General features: G+C 46.7%; 1 protein-coding gene across 2 annotated transcripts in view; it reads right to left on the reverse strand.

The window, feature by feature from the left end:
• RBPMS (RNA binding protein, mRNA processing factor) overlaps positions 1-16716 on the reverse strand; it is a 302866-nt gene that overhangs the window by 59327 nt on the left and 226823 nt on the right. Inside the window, exon 6 of one of the 2 annotated variants that reach the window (XM_075352295.1) lies at positions 10757-10887. The exons of the other annotated variant lie outside the window; for it this stretch is intronic. Within the exon in view, the coding sequence (XP_075208410.1) occupies positions 10757-10887 (131 nt within the window). The remainder of the gene's footprint in view (positions 1-10756; positions 10888-16716) is intronic. 2 annotated transcript variants of the gene reach the window in all.

Below are 16716 nucleotides of genomic sequence, written 5' to 3' on the forward strand. Positions count from 1 at the left end.
GTGCAGCGGCAGATGCTGGGGAGTGGAGCGGCAGATGCAGGGGAGAGTGGAGCGGCAGATGCAGGGGAGAGTGGAGCGGCAGATGCAGGGGAGAGTGGAGCGGCAGATGCAGGGGAGAGTGGAGCGGCAGATGCAGGGGAGAGTGGAGCGGCAGATGCAGGGGAGAGTGGAGCGGCAGATGCAGGGGAGAGTGGAGCGGCAGATGCAGGGGAGAGTGGAGCGGCAGATGCAGGGGAGAGTGGAGCGGCAGATGCAGGGGAGAGTGGAGCGGCAGATGCAGGGGAGAGTGGAGCGGCAGATGCAGGGGAGAGTGGAGCGGCAGATGCAGGGGAGAGTGGAGCGGCAGATGCAGGGGAGAGTGGAGCGGCAGATGCAGGGGAGAGTGGAGCGGCAGATGCAGGGGCGGTGGAGCGGCAGATGGGGAGAGAGCAGTACCTGATGGGGAGAGGGGAGCGGCAGATGCTGGGGCGGGGGAGCGGCAGATGCTGGGGCGGTGGAGCGGCAGATGCTGGGGCGGTGGAGCGGCAGATGGGGAGAGAGCAGTGGCTGATGGGGAGAGGGGAGCGGCAGATGCTGGGGCGGTGGAGTGGCAGATGCTGGGGCGGTGGAGTGGCAGATGCTGGGGCGGTGGAGCGGCAGATGCTGGGGCGGTGGAGCGGCAGATGCTGGGGCGGTGGAGTGGCAGATGCTGGGGCGGTGGAGCGGCAGATGGGGAGAGAGCAGTACCTGATGGGGAGAGGGGAGCGGCAGATGCTGGGGCGGTGGATCGGCAGATGCAGGGGCGGTGGAGCGGCAGATGGGGAGAGAGCAGTACCTGATGGGGAGAGGGGAGCGGCAGATGCTGGGGCGGTGGATCGGCAGATGCAGGGGCGGTGGAGCGGCAGATGGGGAGAGAGCAGTACCTGATGGGGAGAGGGGAGCGGCAGATGCTGGGGCGGTGGATCGGCAGATGCTGGGGCGGTGGATCGGCAGATGCTGGGGCGGTGGAGCGGCAGATGGGGAGAGAGCAGTACCTGATGGGGAGAGGGGAGCGGCAGATGCTGGGGCGGTGGATCGGCAGATGCAGGGGTGGTGGAGCGGCAGATGGGGAGAGAGCAGTACCTGATGGGGAGAGGGGAGCGGCAGATGCTGGGGCGGTGGATCGACAGATGCTGGGGCGGTGGATCGGCAGATGCTGGGGCGGTGGATCGGCAGATGCTGGGGCGGTGGATCGGCAGATGCTGGGGCGGTGGATCGGCAGATGGGGAGAGAGCAGTACCTGATGGGGAGAGGGGAGCGGCAGATGCTGGGGCGGTGGATCGGCAGATGCAGGGGCGGTGGAGCGGCAGATGGGGAGAGAGCAGTACCTGATGGGGAGAGGGGAGCGGCAGATGCTGGGGCGGTGGATCGGCAGATGCTGGGGCGGTGGATCGGCAGATGCTGGGGCGGTGGATCGGCAGATGCTGGGGCGGTGGAGCGGCAGATGGGGAGAGAGCAGTACCTGATTGGGAGAGGGGAGCGGCAGATGCTGGGGTGGTGGATCAGCAGATGCAGGGGCGGTGGAGCGGCAGATGGGGAGAGAGCAGTACCTGATAGGGAGAGGGGAGCGGCAGATGCTGGAGCGGTGGATCGGCAGATGCTGGGGCGGTGGATCGGCAGATGCTGGGGCGGTGGATCGGCTGATGGGGAGAGTGCAGCGGCCGCCGTGACGCTCTCCTCCTGCTGCGCCACCCCCTGCATCTGACGCCGCTTGCTCTTACTGCTGAGTAGCGGCGTCACATGCAGGAGCGCAGCGGGAGAGCAGGGGGCGAAGCACATGGAGCAGGGCAGCGGTGGATCGGGGGCTGTGACTCACAGATGGGCACCCACAGGGATCGCTCTCCTCAGATTCCACGGAGGGAGACGCTGAGGAGAGCGATCTCCTACAGCGAGCTCACCCGGTCCCAGAGGTACGGTGCTGCTTGGAGAAATCGGTCACAAGGCCGATCTCTCCAATCAGAGCTGGGGGCGGGTGCAGTAAAGCTCACTGAGCTCCAGCCAATGGCCAGTGCTGCAGCAGCACTGACATAGCTGGATTTCAATGCTTCAGCCATTTTCAATGGCTGAAACATAACACTGGCTGTGATTGGCTGACGAACGCCGTTCAGCCAATCACAGCCTCCGTAGGTCCGGGAAGGAGACACCACCCCTCCTGAGGTCAGGTACAAGTCCTCTCCTTCCCGAATCTACAGTTTTTTAAAACCGATCGCGGTGCCCGGTGCTCCGGGGCCGCAATTTCGCCATGACGGATCTATCCGTCATGGGTCTTTAAGTACCAGGGCACCATGACGGCTAGATCCGTCAAAGGTCGTGAAGGGGTTAAAGGGGTTGTCCGACATAACAAAAATTTTTGAGTTTAAGCTAATCTGTGCTGTATTGTCATATAAAACACCCCTACATTGTTATTTTTTGTTGTCTAACTTTTGTTCCTCTTGAATTATCCCTTTATTCTCTGCAGCTCCTTGTTTACATTCAGCTCCAGCAAACTGACCACTTCCTCTGCCAAACCTCCCAGTCACAGCTGGCACCGCCCGGCCTCACTGTCCAGCCCCTCCTCAGTGTCCAGCCTCGCCCCCTGCACACACAGTCCCTGTCAGTATATTCTGCCCCAGCACCTGACCTGTTATCACTACAGCATTGCAAATAACAGCCCCACATCAGGCTCTGCACCCCCCACCACATCAGGCTCTGCACCGCATACACACATCAGGCTCTGCACCGCATACACACATAAGGCTCTGCACCGCATACACACATCAGGCTCTGCACCGCATACACACATCAGGCTCTGCACCGCATACACACATCGGGCTCTGCACAGCATACACACATCGGGCTCTGCACCGCATACACACATCGGGCTCTGCACCGCATACACACATCGGGCTCTGCACCGCATACACACATCGGGCTCTGCACCGCATGCACACATCGGGCTCTGCACCGCATGCACACATCGGTCTCTGCACTGCACGCACACATCAGGCTCTGCACCGCATACACACATCAGGCTCTGCACCGCATACACTCATCAGGCTCTGCACCGCATACACATCGGGCTCTGCACCGCATACACATCGGGCTCTGCACTGCACGCACACACGGCGCTCTGCACCGACCCCCCTACCCCCATAGGGAACACATGTAGGGAGTACATACTCACCCGTCCTCGGTCCCCGCCGCTCCTGCACGTTCGTCCGCTGTCTGTGCTCTGGACATATCAACACAGTAGTGACGTCACCGCTGTGCTGAAGAGAGCACAGACAGCTGGGCAGTGATGAGAAGCGCAACGCTCCTTCTCATCAGCACTTTCAAATATACCGGCATCTGTGATCTGCGATGCCGGTATATTTGAATGTGTGATCCTGAGCAGAGGCCCGGTGCTGGCGCTGACAACACGGCAGCCGCCGCCAGGCCCCGCCCCCAGGTCATGGGTCCCACAGAAGTGCAGGGGGAGGTTGTGGGCAGAGTACGGGGTGCGGGGGAATGTGTGGGAGGGTGCAGGGAAGGGGGCGGGACTCCACGCACAGTACCCGCCCAGCAGGGCGGCGACATGCTGTTTCCAGATTTGCATGTCAACATGGCCCTGCCCATGTTGACATGAAATGACCGGAAGCAGCAAAATCGCGGCAGGAGCGGTCACATGACCACTCTGAGCCGGGGGAGAGGGGCTGACAGCAGGGCAGGTAAGTGGTCTCTATCTACTTACCTGCCCCAATGTAGCCCAATAGGGTAATAATGAAAAAAACTCAAAATAAGCCGGATAACCCCTTTAAGCTCTGTTATAATCACCATTGTGCCTTTTGCAGTTTTTAAAGGGAACCCGTCACCAGATTTGGCAACTATAAGTTGTAGCCACCACCAGTGAGTTTTTATATACCTCATTCTAGAATACTATAAAAGAGCCCAAACCGCTATGTGTAACGTAAAAAAACACTTTTACAATACTCATCTATGGGGTGGTCTGGTCTGATGACTGCTCATCGGTCCGGCGCCTCCTCCTCCTCTATGCGATCTCCTTTCTCCTTCTACCAACGCAGTGTGGATGACAAGTCCTACGTCATCCACACAGGCTGGCATTGCAGTTCTGCGCACTTTGATCTGCCTTACTGAGAGCAGATCAAAGTACTGTAATGCACAGTCGCAAGGAAAGGTTAAAGACCGCCCGTGCATGCGCACTAAAATACTTTTATCTGCCCTGAGCAGGGCAGATCAAAGTGCAGCTGCGCAGGACCTCAATTCCGGCCAGTGTGGATGATATAGGATGCGTCATGCACAGGGGCCTCAAAAGAAGGAGGAATGCCATCGCCGTAAAGAAGAGGCGTCAGACCGAGAGCAGTGACACCCATCGGATCAGACCACCCCCTAGGGCAATATTAGAAAAGTGTTTTTTAGGTTATACAGAGCGGCCTGGGCTCTTATATACAGTATTCTAGAATGCTGTATATAAGGGCTTACTGTTGGTGACCGCAGCTCATAGTCACCAAATCTGGTGACAGGTTCCCTTTAATTCATTGACACCCTAATTATGTGCCACATTTTTACTGCTTAACATACTTGGTGTATTCTCCTCCAGCAGGCTTCTATTTACATAAGACTGATGTTAGTACATCCCCCTCACAATAATTTAGTTTTAGAAATAATGTGGTTCATGTAACATGTGCATGGATGAGCTTACTGTGACAGCTCGGGGGAGTCAGCACTACTGGAATTCCATTTATCTCACGCGTTCTCTTAGTTACAAAATTGTTAGAAGAAGGTGTGTCTCACTGACTTTTTAGAAACAAGTACTTATTAAGAACCTTCTTAAATAATAATACACAAGTACCACTCACTTGGCAGATCCTGTATTTCTCATACTGAATTCAAATATCACATCTGCATCTGAAACTCCTTCATTTATGACAAGTTTCTGAAACAGTTTATCAGTATTTTCATGGTCTTCTAACCATTAGGATTAGAAGTAGGTTTAATTACGTAGGAATAGGTGATCTCCTAACTAGATTTTTTGTGTTAATGTAAAATAGAACTCTTGAGAAAACTCTTCTTAACATGAATCTTCAGGAGAACACTGCTCCCAGCCCCTGACGTCCTAATGTGTGAGGGCAGTGCGCTCCTGAAGATTGATAGTTGAGACTAGCATCGTGGTCATGTGCTCTCCCCCAGAGGCAGATTTGCTTCTGTAGCAGGGGAGAAGCATATGCGGACTGAGGATGGTCAGATCCAGCCAGCTTCAGAGCAGTGCAAGTAACCTGTAAAGCATACACCATGCTCCATCCCTAGGTAATCAGCCAAGATGGGACTGCAGAATGGCCAATAACTTGGCCAGCGATCTGCACACTCTAAAATTAATTGGCCGCATGGAGAGTATCCATCTTGTTTTTACAAGCACTTTGCAACTTTTTCCATAACTGAATTGGAGTGGTAGTGCTCGCTCATCACCTGTCAGTAAATTTTTTCTTTTGTTTTTTTTCATAAATGGAAGTAGTGGTATGCTTTTTTGTAGAGATCGGATTGACCAGTCTTGAGAAATCTAACGTTAGAAACAAATGCAGATCAGGTTGGAAATGCCCTGTGTGTTTGTCAGTGCACTTTGCAGAAGCAGTGCAAGTGGATTGACACACCTAGTGACCTTCTAGCCTAATGATTTCTATGATTGATTTCTCATGACTGTCACATTGGATCTCTACAAAAAAAAGGTATGATTTTAATTACAGGACAATCACCTATACAGGCTTATCATTACTTCCTCATATAAAGATGGGTCGACAGGTTCCCTTTAGTTAATAGCATTCAAACAGCTATAGAACATTGGGGTCCAGCATACACAACTCAAAATCAGTATTCTCCCTTCAACCAAAATAATTGCTGGTCACACACCAGTTGAGATTGACATCCTTCCCAGCCACTGGAATGCTCATCCATGTTAATATCTGGAACAAAGCTTGCTTCCTGATACGGGGTGCAGGTTTATTGAACAATTAAGTGCTCATTAAAAAAGGACCAGGGGCAGAACGATTGCAGTCGCAGGGATCGCCATCACGACCGGGGCTGGTAGTTCAGGAGGCCTGAGGACCAGTGGCGCATCTCGCCAATGGTGGCAGGTCATGCAACTGCTAAGGGGTCCGTGAGTCAGGGGGGCCTGGTGCCAGCTTCTATATTCCCCTGGTTTAGTGGATCTGTGCATTTGATTTACTATCAATATATGAATTATTAGTTGGACCATCTAGAAGTGCTCTTAACTGGCTTGCTTCTTTCCTTTTTTCCAAGTTACATCCTGTGTACTGATGGGTCCCAAGTGAATGATCTATTCAAAGGCCCTGCAGGTGAAGTGGATTGACTAAAAGTTTATTATGGAAGGCTCTGTGGATTGGGGAGTGGCAGTTATTAAAACCTTCTGCATTATAGCTTCTCTTTCCCTCTACCCTCTGGGATGTTGACATTTTACTAGGTATTTATTATTGAAGGTGCTCTCCTATTTTCTTTTTCTTGCTGCATAGTGGTAAAATAAGTGGAAGAGGTGGTGGAGGAGGATTATTGTTTTTAGTGTTTTACATACTGATATGCATATAGCCACTTCAGAAGAAACAGGATTTGATCTTTGTAGCTATATATTGAATGCAGCAATCCTAAAAGTCAATATCGACCCTTTAACGACTTAAGAAGAAAAACCAGCAATTGCATTTGCAGACACGTTTTTCGGGGTATTGCCCCTCCTCAGTGCAAAGCAGGAGATATGATTTGGCTGAATGAGAGTTACATCCAATAGATAGCGACAGAGATCAATTCTTATTTTAGCAAAACACAGCAGTTCTGTTGATGGTGCACAAGTAGGATCCAATCCCATAACCAATATAACAGAAAACTTGGAACTCAGGAGTTGATGTGAAAGAACGGTGATTTTTATTCCAAGACACTAGCAAGCACAAATGTTTTGGACCGTAATGAACCTTCCTCAGTGTGCAGTAGTAGTGTGTGCAGTAGTGGTAGAGTGTCTCTGTTTCCCAGGAGAGGCAAGCGTTACAATGTTTTCTGCAGTGTCTACTGCTATACTGAGCAAACACTAGAAAGCAATTCTTATTCCTTCTGAAGAGGCTATTTGCATATTACATTTCCCAGAGGAGCATTGCATGGCCTATAAGTCTCCTTACACAGGTAAGTCAGCCACTTTCCACAAAGAAATGTTCCTCCTTACATAATGATAAATGCTCATCCTTACTCCATCTTCTCTTCTTTTCATCCATATTGCAATTGCTTTTGGATTTTTTTCTTAGAATTGGAGGGATCTTTGTTAAAATGAGATCAAAGCAACTTGTCCATAATTTTGGAAGCATAGATAGAGATTCGGCATAAAGCAAACATATGACGGCTTAATGGGCTTATGCTCATCTTCAAAGCCATATAGAAAGAACAAGTCGTCAATGTATTTACTGTACTGCCCACTTTGGTGGCATACAGTTGAGAAGGATAGCATGATAGCTCAGTGGTTAACAAAAGTATCCTTGCTGTGCTATAGTCCTGAGCTCAAAGATAACATCTGGAAGGATTTTCTATGTTCTCTTTGCGTGGATTTCCTCTGGGTATTCCGAATTTCCTCCCACACTCTAAAGACATACTGAGAGGGAATATAGATTGTGAGCCCCAATGGGGACAGTTATGTCTGTAAACCACTGTGGAAAGTACTGGTGTTATATAAGTGAGTAAAATAAATACGTTGTGGACACTCAAATCAGTTTATTATACAACTCAGAAATAAAGAATATTTTCGAACTATTCTAAGAATGACATCTCATCGGCTACAAACCAAGGCCAAATTTCCATATAGTGTCTTAATAATCGTTTACTTACGTAATAAAAACAATCATGACCAGGAAAAGTAAGTGCACATTTTCCACCGTGCCAAGACTGCTTGCTCCAGGAAAGACACTATGTAATCCAATGGCAGACTGCCAACCACTACGATAACGCTGTATGTTATTCAGTCAAAGGTTAGCCAGTTGAGGGGGACATTGAAAACCCCAGTGAAATGCCCACTATGTATTAATAAATCCCTCTCATTGGGGGAGTTGCTATTAGCTTATGAGCTATATATTTAACCGAATACATGACAAGGCAGCTCAGGCTTATATAGCGCTCTTATATATCTGACCATATCATTAAACTAAGTATGGCAGTTAAGGTTACAAAATTGGCTGTGTTCATAAAATGAAATCATTTTCTATGTCTTGTGCTAAACCAACGGGGATCTGCAATCATCTTGTTTCCATTCTGAGATATTCAATTACATTTAAACAAGATGACACACCCCGTAGAAGACCGACTGCGCATTTATAAATCAGCCCATATGTACATTTATACAATATCTCATCCTCCATAATGAAGCTTTGACAGCATGACACATTGTATAGGTTAAGATTATACGTTCTTTTATGTCAGTTAAATACACTTTACCAAATGTTATGCATTTTTTGGATTTTAGCCCAGCTTTGCATCATTGATTCGTAGTTCTAAAAATCTACATTTTCTGACCGTGGGTGAAAGATTGAGTTGGACTGATCTTGATTTCATTAGATCAATTACCTGGATAAGCCTCAATCTGTCAAGGTCTGTTGAAAATTGTGCATTAAAGGATGTGTCAATGATTACCTAGTCCATGGAACTATGGCACTACACAGCAAGGAAAGAACATAATCGGAGATACCATATATGTAGCTGAATCTTTCAAAAAGCTTTTCGTTGATAATTTTCCAAAATTCAAATCACTAAGACCTTAAAAACAATTCTAATATATCAAATAACTGTGAAAAAGGGAAAAGCAATTAGACAAAGTTGAAATAATTTTGTCCATTTTCTGCATTACTTCAGGCAGTTTCATAACAGCTTCACAGAATGGCAATACTATGCAAGTTAAAAAGGATCTGCATTTGGTCAAACAAATTAAGTTAAATAAATTTTTCTCTGAGCTCTCCTGATTCTGATATTTTTTTCCATTTTGAACTCTGTCGCTCCATTGCAGAGATATTCACTTTTTTTTGGCTTTTTGGAGAGCAGTATGTGAAATCTCTTCTTGTAGTTCAGCTAGAAGAATCCTCTCTGTGGCATGCGCTTTGACCACTCCCTTCCAGGTGCTGCCAATTACAGCTCGGCAACAGATCTAGCAGTCTCAGATGCTGCTGAGCTGTAATTGGAAGTGACCGGGAGGAAGGGGTGAAAGTGTATGCCCCAGAGAAAATTCTGAAGAAATGCCCAGTTGGACTACAAGCAGAGATTTCACATCCTGCGCTCCAAAAGAAATTAATGTGAATATGTCTGCAATGGTTTGATCCAGCGCAAAACAGAAAAAGGTGGTTTAATTAGGGGCGTTTTAGAGTTTTTACATGCAATTTTGAGCTAGTTAAAAGTCCTCTTTAAATTTGCATTTGACTTTTTGTAGCAAAGATTCTCAAAGCCCTGGAACATTTGGCAGAAGTAGTAAGGCCTTCTTTCCAAAAGCTTTAGACAAAAGGTGAATTGCATTTTCCATAGCGTATTCTGTATTGGTTCACTTTGTATTACAAACTGCTTATCAGGCGCATTGGGATAAGCCCAATCCTTTCGACATCAAGTGATCCGCTATGGCTGAGTACTGAGTGAAGATAGGATGCCATGAGCTTTATATACACTTTTGCATAGTCTTTTTAGGTGAGATGCTGTCGCTTTGCTTCAACCTGCTCTGTTACTTTAAGTATTAGCCTAGAAGCACCATCTTTTTAATTTCAGTATCCAATTCAGCCCTAATGTTACAAACATACCAAGCATTATTAAAAAAAAATAAAATAAATCTAAAAATAGTAAAATTTACAATTAATATCCTAAATTGTGATAGCCCCTAATAACACTTAAAGGACCACAAAAAAATAAAAATTAATTATATTTTCCTGAGATGTTCATATTCAAGCCTTTCTTTTCTCTCCCATTAGGTAAGTGGTTTGGGCTTAAGGCCCCCAATATACATTAGTCATCCGGTACTGCTGGTATACAGTACGTGATATCTGCTCCCCACTGTCCCTAACATCATCTGATAAAGGAAGGACAGATTGAATTTAAAGACTTATTGCTTTGGTTCTTCACATTAGCCACAACTGTCTGGCATCAACTTTACGTTCAGCAGATCTAAACATTCATGCGTACAAAGGAGTCGGGAGAAAATGCTGTTGGCCAACAGTTATCACATATGCCTGGCCATTTTTCCATACATAGACGATTTTAGCTATAACTAAAATCCATTGGGTGAAATTACAGAACGAACAATCGTTTTAGCTGACCAAAGAAACTCCATAATTGTTTGGAATTAAGTTGGCTGTGTTTGAATTTTTTTACCCAATTGTCAGACAAAATATCTTTTATTGTACGAAAGATCTTTTGTCCAAGAATGATTTGATGTTAGATTTCAAGTGAACACATGACCACTCCTCATCCCTCCCAAGTAAAAATATATTCTGTGTTAATCTGTAGAGAAAACCTCACATCAGTTAAGTCAGTAGTATGGTATTAATGCTTGATTTACAAATCAGAGGAGTAGGGTTCCCGAAACATGAAGACAGTCTGAGAGGATGAGTGAGGACAAGTGAGGCATCATTGACCTCTATGTAGTGAACCAGTTAGCTGGTAGAACAGTGGTTAGTGTGTGGAGTGCACTGTGGTACCAGGAAAGGGTAGGTGGGATAGAGTGCGGATGTGGCTGATTGGTATCAATTACCTGGGCATGCAGTGAAGCGGGATAGGTAAAAGCAGGAGGAGGTAGAGCAGGTGCTAGTTCCGCTGGATAGAGGGGATACGGCGCCCACACTTCAGGGCTACCCGGGTAAAGTGCAGGCACTGTGAGTTCATCTGTAAGAAAAGAATAAGGACACTAGGTTAGTAATAACAATATTATAGGAAAAAAAGTGAGATCTGCTGGTGAGGATTTCTGTATGTTTTAGGTTTTTACATTTTAAACATTTAAGGTATAGTGACCTCATTAATAAAATATTAAATACTTAAAGAGGATAAATACTACTTTAACACTGATGGCCTATCATTAGGATAGGTCATCAATGTCTCATCGGCCGGGATCCGACACCCCACACCATGCGATCAGCTGCTCTCTGTGCCAGTGGCAGCATTAAGCAACCGGAAATGCTCAGTTCCGGACCTGCCTAATCTTATAGCAACCGCATTCGGGTACTGTACATCTGCCTCCTGTTGATCTGAATGGGAAGTGGATGTGCAGTACTCAGCTGTGGCCGGTATCAGTTGATGGGGCAGTTCCGGAACTGAGCATTTCTGGCTGCTTACTGACGGCACCAGGAGCAGCTGATCGGCGGTGCGGAGTGTGAGATCCCAACCGATCAGACATTGATCACATTTCCTAAGGATAGGCCAGCAATGCAAAAGCAGTGCATAACCTCTTCTACACTTATTGAGCATTTTTATTAGGAACATTATATTATGAAGAAACTTAAATAAATATTTTGCTTGGTAATTTAGGAGTAGCTATTTTTATAATATGTGAAGCTCTCACTATTAGAAATTGACCCTTGTGTTAATTTTGTATCCTAAAATTACTTCATAATTTCATAATACCTACAAGCATACACATTGTCTAATAGATCTTAGAACCGAATCCTGAAAGATTAGATCATGAGAGCCGTGTGGTGCTTGTAGGGAAGGTCACCATGCCATCTTCTAATTGATCACCATAGAGGGCACACCCATAGGATGGAAATACTGCAGATCCTCCGTGGATTACAGCACAAGGCACATGGATGAAATCTGAACAAATCCCACCTACACTGATATGGAATTTTTCTGCACAGAAATTGGTCTTGTAATTGTCACAGAAAAATCAATTAATTCCCCACTGGACATACCCTTAATGGTGTGAGATTTTCTTAGTGATGTGAACTGAAAGGAGACATGTTTATACATTTTTAGAACAGGTGTAATAATTAATTGCTGCTTTAAATTTTCAGCATTGCACAAAAAAAGATATATAAAAATGTATTTCATGTTATTGCATTTAAAAAAGTATTATCCCTGCTTTGCTGTTTTGGCTGTACTTTGGTATCCTGGTTGCAGAATACACAACTGCTTCAGAAAATGCTGATATTTTGGAGACGTTTTTGTTTTCTGAAGATGTTATAAAGTGCTTTGAATAAAGTTTTTTTTATCTGGTTTTTGCAGCCTTTTGACTGGACAGTGTCAAGTTTGTTGGTTTCCTCTAGGATCCACTTCAAAAAAGTCACATACAGTACAGACCAAAAGTTTGGACACACCTCTTTCAAAGAGTTTACTTTATTTTCATGACTCTGAAAATGGTAAATTCACATTGAAGGCATCAAAACTATGAATTAACACATGTGGAATGAAATACTTAACAAAAAAGTGTGAAACAACTGAAAATATGTCTTATATTCTAGGTTCTTCAAAGTAGCCACCTTTTGCTTTGATTACTGCTTTGCACACTCTTGCTTGGTATTCTCTTGATGAGCTTCAAGAGGTAGTCACCGGAAATAGTTTTCACTTCATAGGTGTGCCCTGTCAGGTTTAATAAGTGGAATTTCTTGCCTTATAAATGGGGTTGGGACCATCAGTTGTTTTGTGCACAAGTCTGGTGGATACACAGCTGATAGTTCTACTGAATAGACTGTTAGAATTTGTATTATGGGAAAAAAAAAGCAGCTAAGTAAAGAAAAACGAGTGGCCATCATTACTTTAAGAAATTAAGGTCAGTCAATCCGAAAAATTGGGAAAACTTTCAATGTGTCTCCAAGTGCACTGGTAAAAACCATCAAACGTTACAAAGAAACTGGCTCACATGAGGACCGCCCCAGGAAAGGAAGACCAAGAGTCACCTCTGCTGCGGAGGATAAGTTTATCCGAGTCACCAGCCTCAGAAATCGCAGGTTAACAGCAGCTCAAATTAGAGGCCAGGTCAATGCCACACAGAGTTCTAGCAGCAGACACATCTCTAGAACAACTGTTAAGAGGTGACTTTGCGCAGCAGGCCTTCATGGTAAAATAGTTGCTAGGAAACCACCATGAAGCATGGAGGAGGAGGTGTGATGGTGTGGAGGTGCTTTTCTGGTGACACTGTTGGGGATTTATTCAAAATTGAAGGCATACTGAACCAGCATGGCTACCACAGCATCTTGCAGCAACATTCTATTCCATCCTGTTTGCGTTTAGTTGAACCATCATTTATTTTTCAACAGGACAATGACCCCAAACACACCTCCAGGCTGTGTCAGGGCTATTTGACTAAAAAGGAGCGTGATGGGGTGCTACGCCAGATGACCTGGCCTCCACAGTCACCAGACCTGAACTCAATCGAGATGGTTTGGGGTGAGCTGGACCGCAAAGTGAAGGCAAAAGGGCCAACAAGTGCTAAGCATCTCTGGGAACTCCTTCAAGACTGTTGGAAGACCATTTCCGGTGACTACCTCTTGAAGCTCATCAAGAGAATGCCAAGAGTGTGCAAAGCAGTAATCAAAGCAAAAGGTGGCTACTTTGAAGAACCTAGAATATAAGACATATTTTCAGTTGTTTCACACTTATTTGTTAAGTATTTCATTCAAGTCAGGGTTATGTTTTAAAAAAAATATCTCAATCTCTGATGTTCCCCCGGAGCACCATCAAATCCATTATCATCAAATGGAAAGAATATGGTAGCACAACAAACCTCCAAAAAATAGGGCTATAATTTAGTATTCAAATAGTTATTCCTAAATGCTGGATGCAGGTATTACAATTCCAAAACTGTGTTAGAGATCCTTTGCTTCCTTTATGAAAGGTACATTTTACGCGTGTAGACTCAATAGTTTAATTCTAACTTACCTTTACTGAGCATTGATTGGCGCTCGTTTACATGGGAAAATGAACACTTATGAGACAAGAACCATTTGTAATATACCGTATTTTTCGGACCATAAGACGCACTTTTTTTCCCCCAAATGTTGGGGGAAAGTTGGGGGTGCGTCTTATGGTCTGACTGTGGCTGCGGGGAATGAGGGTGCTGCGGTGGAGCGGGTCATTGGGGGCACGAGCAGGCTACTATAGCAGCCTGCCGTGACCACGTGTGCCCGCTCATTACATATGCACGCCCATCCTTCCGCCCATTTCTCAGCGCAGAAGCCGGCGCTGACAGGTGGGCGGGAGGACGAGCGGGGACGCGCGCATAGTAAAGAGCCGGTCCACATGATCACCCCTGGCAATTACAGCCTGGAGTGATCATGTGCGGCTGTATTCACTGCCCCCCGCACATCATTATCAGCGCGGGGTGCACTGAATCAGTACACTCACCCGTCCCCGTGTGTGGAGCCGTTCCCCCGCAGCACGCGATGTCTTCCTGTCTGTGCCGGTCAGCTGATCTGTGCTGATCAGCTGATCGGCACAGACAGGAAGATATCGCGTGCTGCAGGGGAACGGCTCCACACACGCAGGTCAGCGGCGCAGAGAGGAAGATGATCGGTGCTGGAGGGAGTGAGGAAAAGGTGAGTATAAACGTTTGTTTTTTTTTCTCTGTGCTATAGGATACAGGCCATATACCAGGATGGTATATGAGCACGATGGGGGCATATAGCAGGATGGGAGTATATGAGCAGGAGGGATGGGGGGTATATGAACAGGATGGAAGTATATGAACAGGATGGGGGTATATGAACAGGATGGATGGGGGGTATATGAACAGGATGGAAGTATATGAACAGGATGGATGGGGGGTATATGAACAGGATGGGGGTATATGAACAGGATGGGGGTATATGAACAGGATGGGGGTATGTGAGCAGGACGGATGGGGGGTATATGAACAGGATGGGGGGTATATGAACAGGATGGGGGGTATATGAACAGGATGGGGGGTATATGAACAGGATGGGGGGTATATGGACCGGATGGGGGGTATATGAACCGGATGGGGGGGTATATGAACCGGATGGGGGGTATATGAACAGGATGGGGGGTATATGAACAGGATGGGGGTATATGAACAGGATGGGGTATATGAATAGGATGGGGGAATATGAGCAGGATGCTGGTATATAAGCAGGATGGGGGTTTATAGCAGGATCATATACAAGGCAGGAGGATCATTACCAGGATGGGGTACCTTAGTAGAGAATTTGGGGACATTAACCCCATAACAGTGTCAGCAGCAGATCCTCGCCCCATAACAGTGTCATGACCACATTTTTTTGCTTAAAGTTTTATTTTCCTATTTTCCTCCTCTAAAACCAGGGTGCGTCTTATAGCCCGGTGCGTCTTATAGTCCGAAAAATACGGTAATTGTTTTGTAGCCATATAGCATCATGTTGTAGACAGCACTTCCCTCGCTCACATGGGGCAGAAAAATGCTGCCAACTACATTGTGTACAGAATTATTAGGCAAATGAATATTTTGATCACATGATAATTTTTATACATGTTGTCCTACTCCAAGCTGTATAGGCTTGAGAGCCAACTACCAAGTAAGTAAGAAGGGAATTTTGTTACTTACCGTAAATTCCTTTTCTTCTAGCTCTTATTGGGAGACCCAGACGATTGGGTGTATAGCACTGCCTCCGGAGGCCACACAAAGCAATTACACTTAAAAGTGTAAGGCCCCTCCCCTTCTGGCTATACACCCCCAGTGGGATCACTGGCTCACCAGTTTTAGTGCAAAAGCAAGAAGGAGGAAAGCCAATAACTGGTTTAAACAAATTTACTCCGAGTAACATCGGAGAACTGAAAACCGTTCAACATGAACAACATGTGTACCCGCAAACAAACCAAAAATCCCGAAGGACAACAGGGCGGGTGCTGGGTCTCCCAATAAGAGCTAGAAGAAAAGGAATTTACGGTAAGTAACAAAATTCCCTTCTTCTTCGGCGCTCTATTGGGAGACCCAGACGATTGGGACGTCCAAAAGCTGTCCCTGGGTGGGTAAAGAAATACCTCATGTTAGAGCTGCAAAGACAGCCCTCCCCTACGGGGAGGCCACTGCCGCCTGCAGGACTCTTCTACCTAGGCTGGCGTCCGCCGAAGCATAGGTATGCACCTGATAATGTTTGGTGAAAGTGTGCAGACTCGACCAGGTAGCTGCCTGGCACACCTGTTGAGCCGTAGCCTGGTGTCGCAATGCCCAGGACGCACCCACGGCTCTGGTAGAATGGGCCTTCAGCCCTGATGGAACCGGAAGCCCCGCAGAACGGTAGGCTTCAAGAATTGGTTCTTTGATCCATCGAGCAAGGGTGGCCTTAGAAGCCTGCGACCCTTTGCGCTTACCAGCGACAAGGACAAAGAGTGCATCCGAACGGCGCAGGGGCGCCGTGCGGGAAATGTAGATTCTGAGTGCTCTCACCAGATCTAACAAATATAAGTCCTTCTCATACCGATGAACTGCATGAGGACAAAACGAAGGCAAAAAGATATCCTGATTAAGATGAAAAGAGGATACCACCTTCGGGAGAAACTCCTGAATGGGGCGCAGCACTACCTTGTCCTGGTGGAAGACCAGGAAGGGAGCCTTGGAAGACAGCGCTGCTAGCTCAGACACTCTCCGGAGAGATGTGATCGCTACCAGAAAAGCCACTTTCTGTGATAGTCTAGAAAGTGAAACCTCCTTCAGAGGCTCGAAGGGCGGCTTCTGGAGGGCAACTAGTACCCTGTTCAGATCCCATGGATCTAACGGCCGCTTGT

This window comes from Anomaloglossus baeobatrachus, chromosome 1 (genome assembly GCF_048569485.1).
Source record: "Anomaloglossus baeobatrachus isolate aAnoBae1 chromosome 1, aAnoBae1.hap1, whole genome shotgun sequence".
NCBI classification, from domain to species: domain Eukaryota; kingdom Metazoa; phylum Chordata; class Amphibia; order Anura; family Aromobatidae; genus Anomaloglossus; species Anomaloglossus baeobatrachus.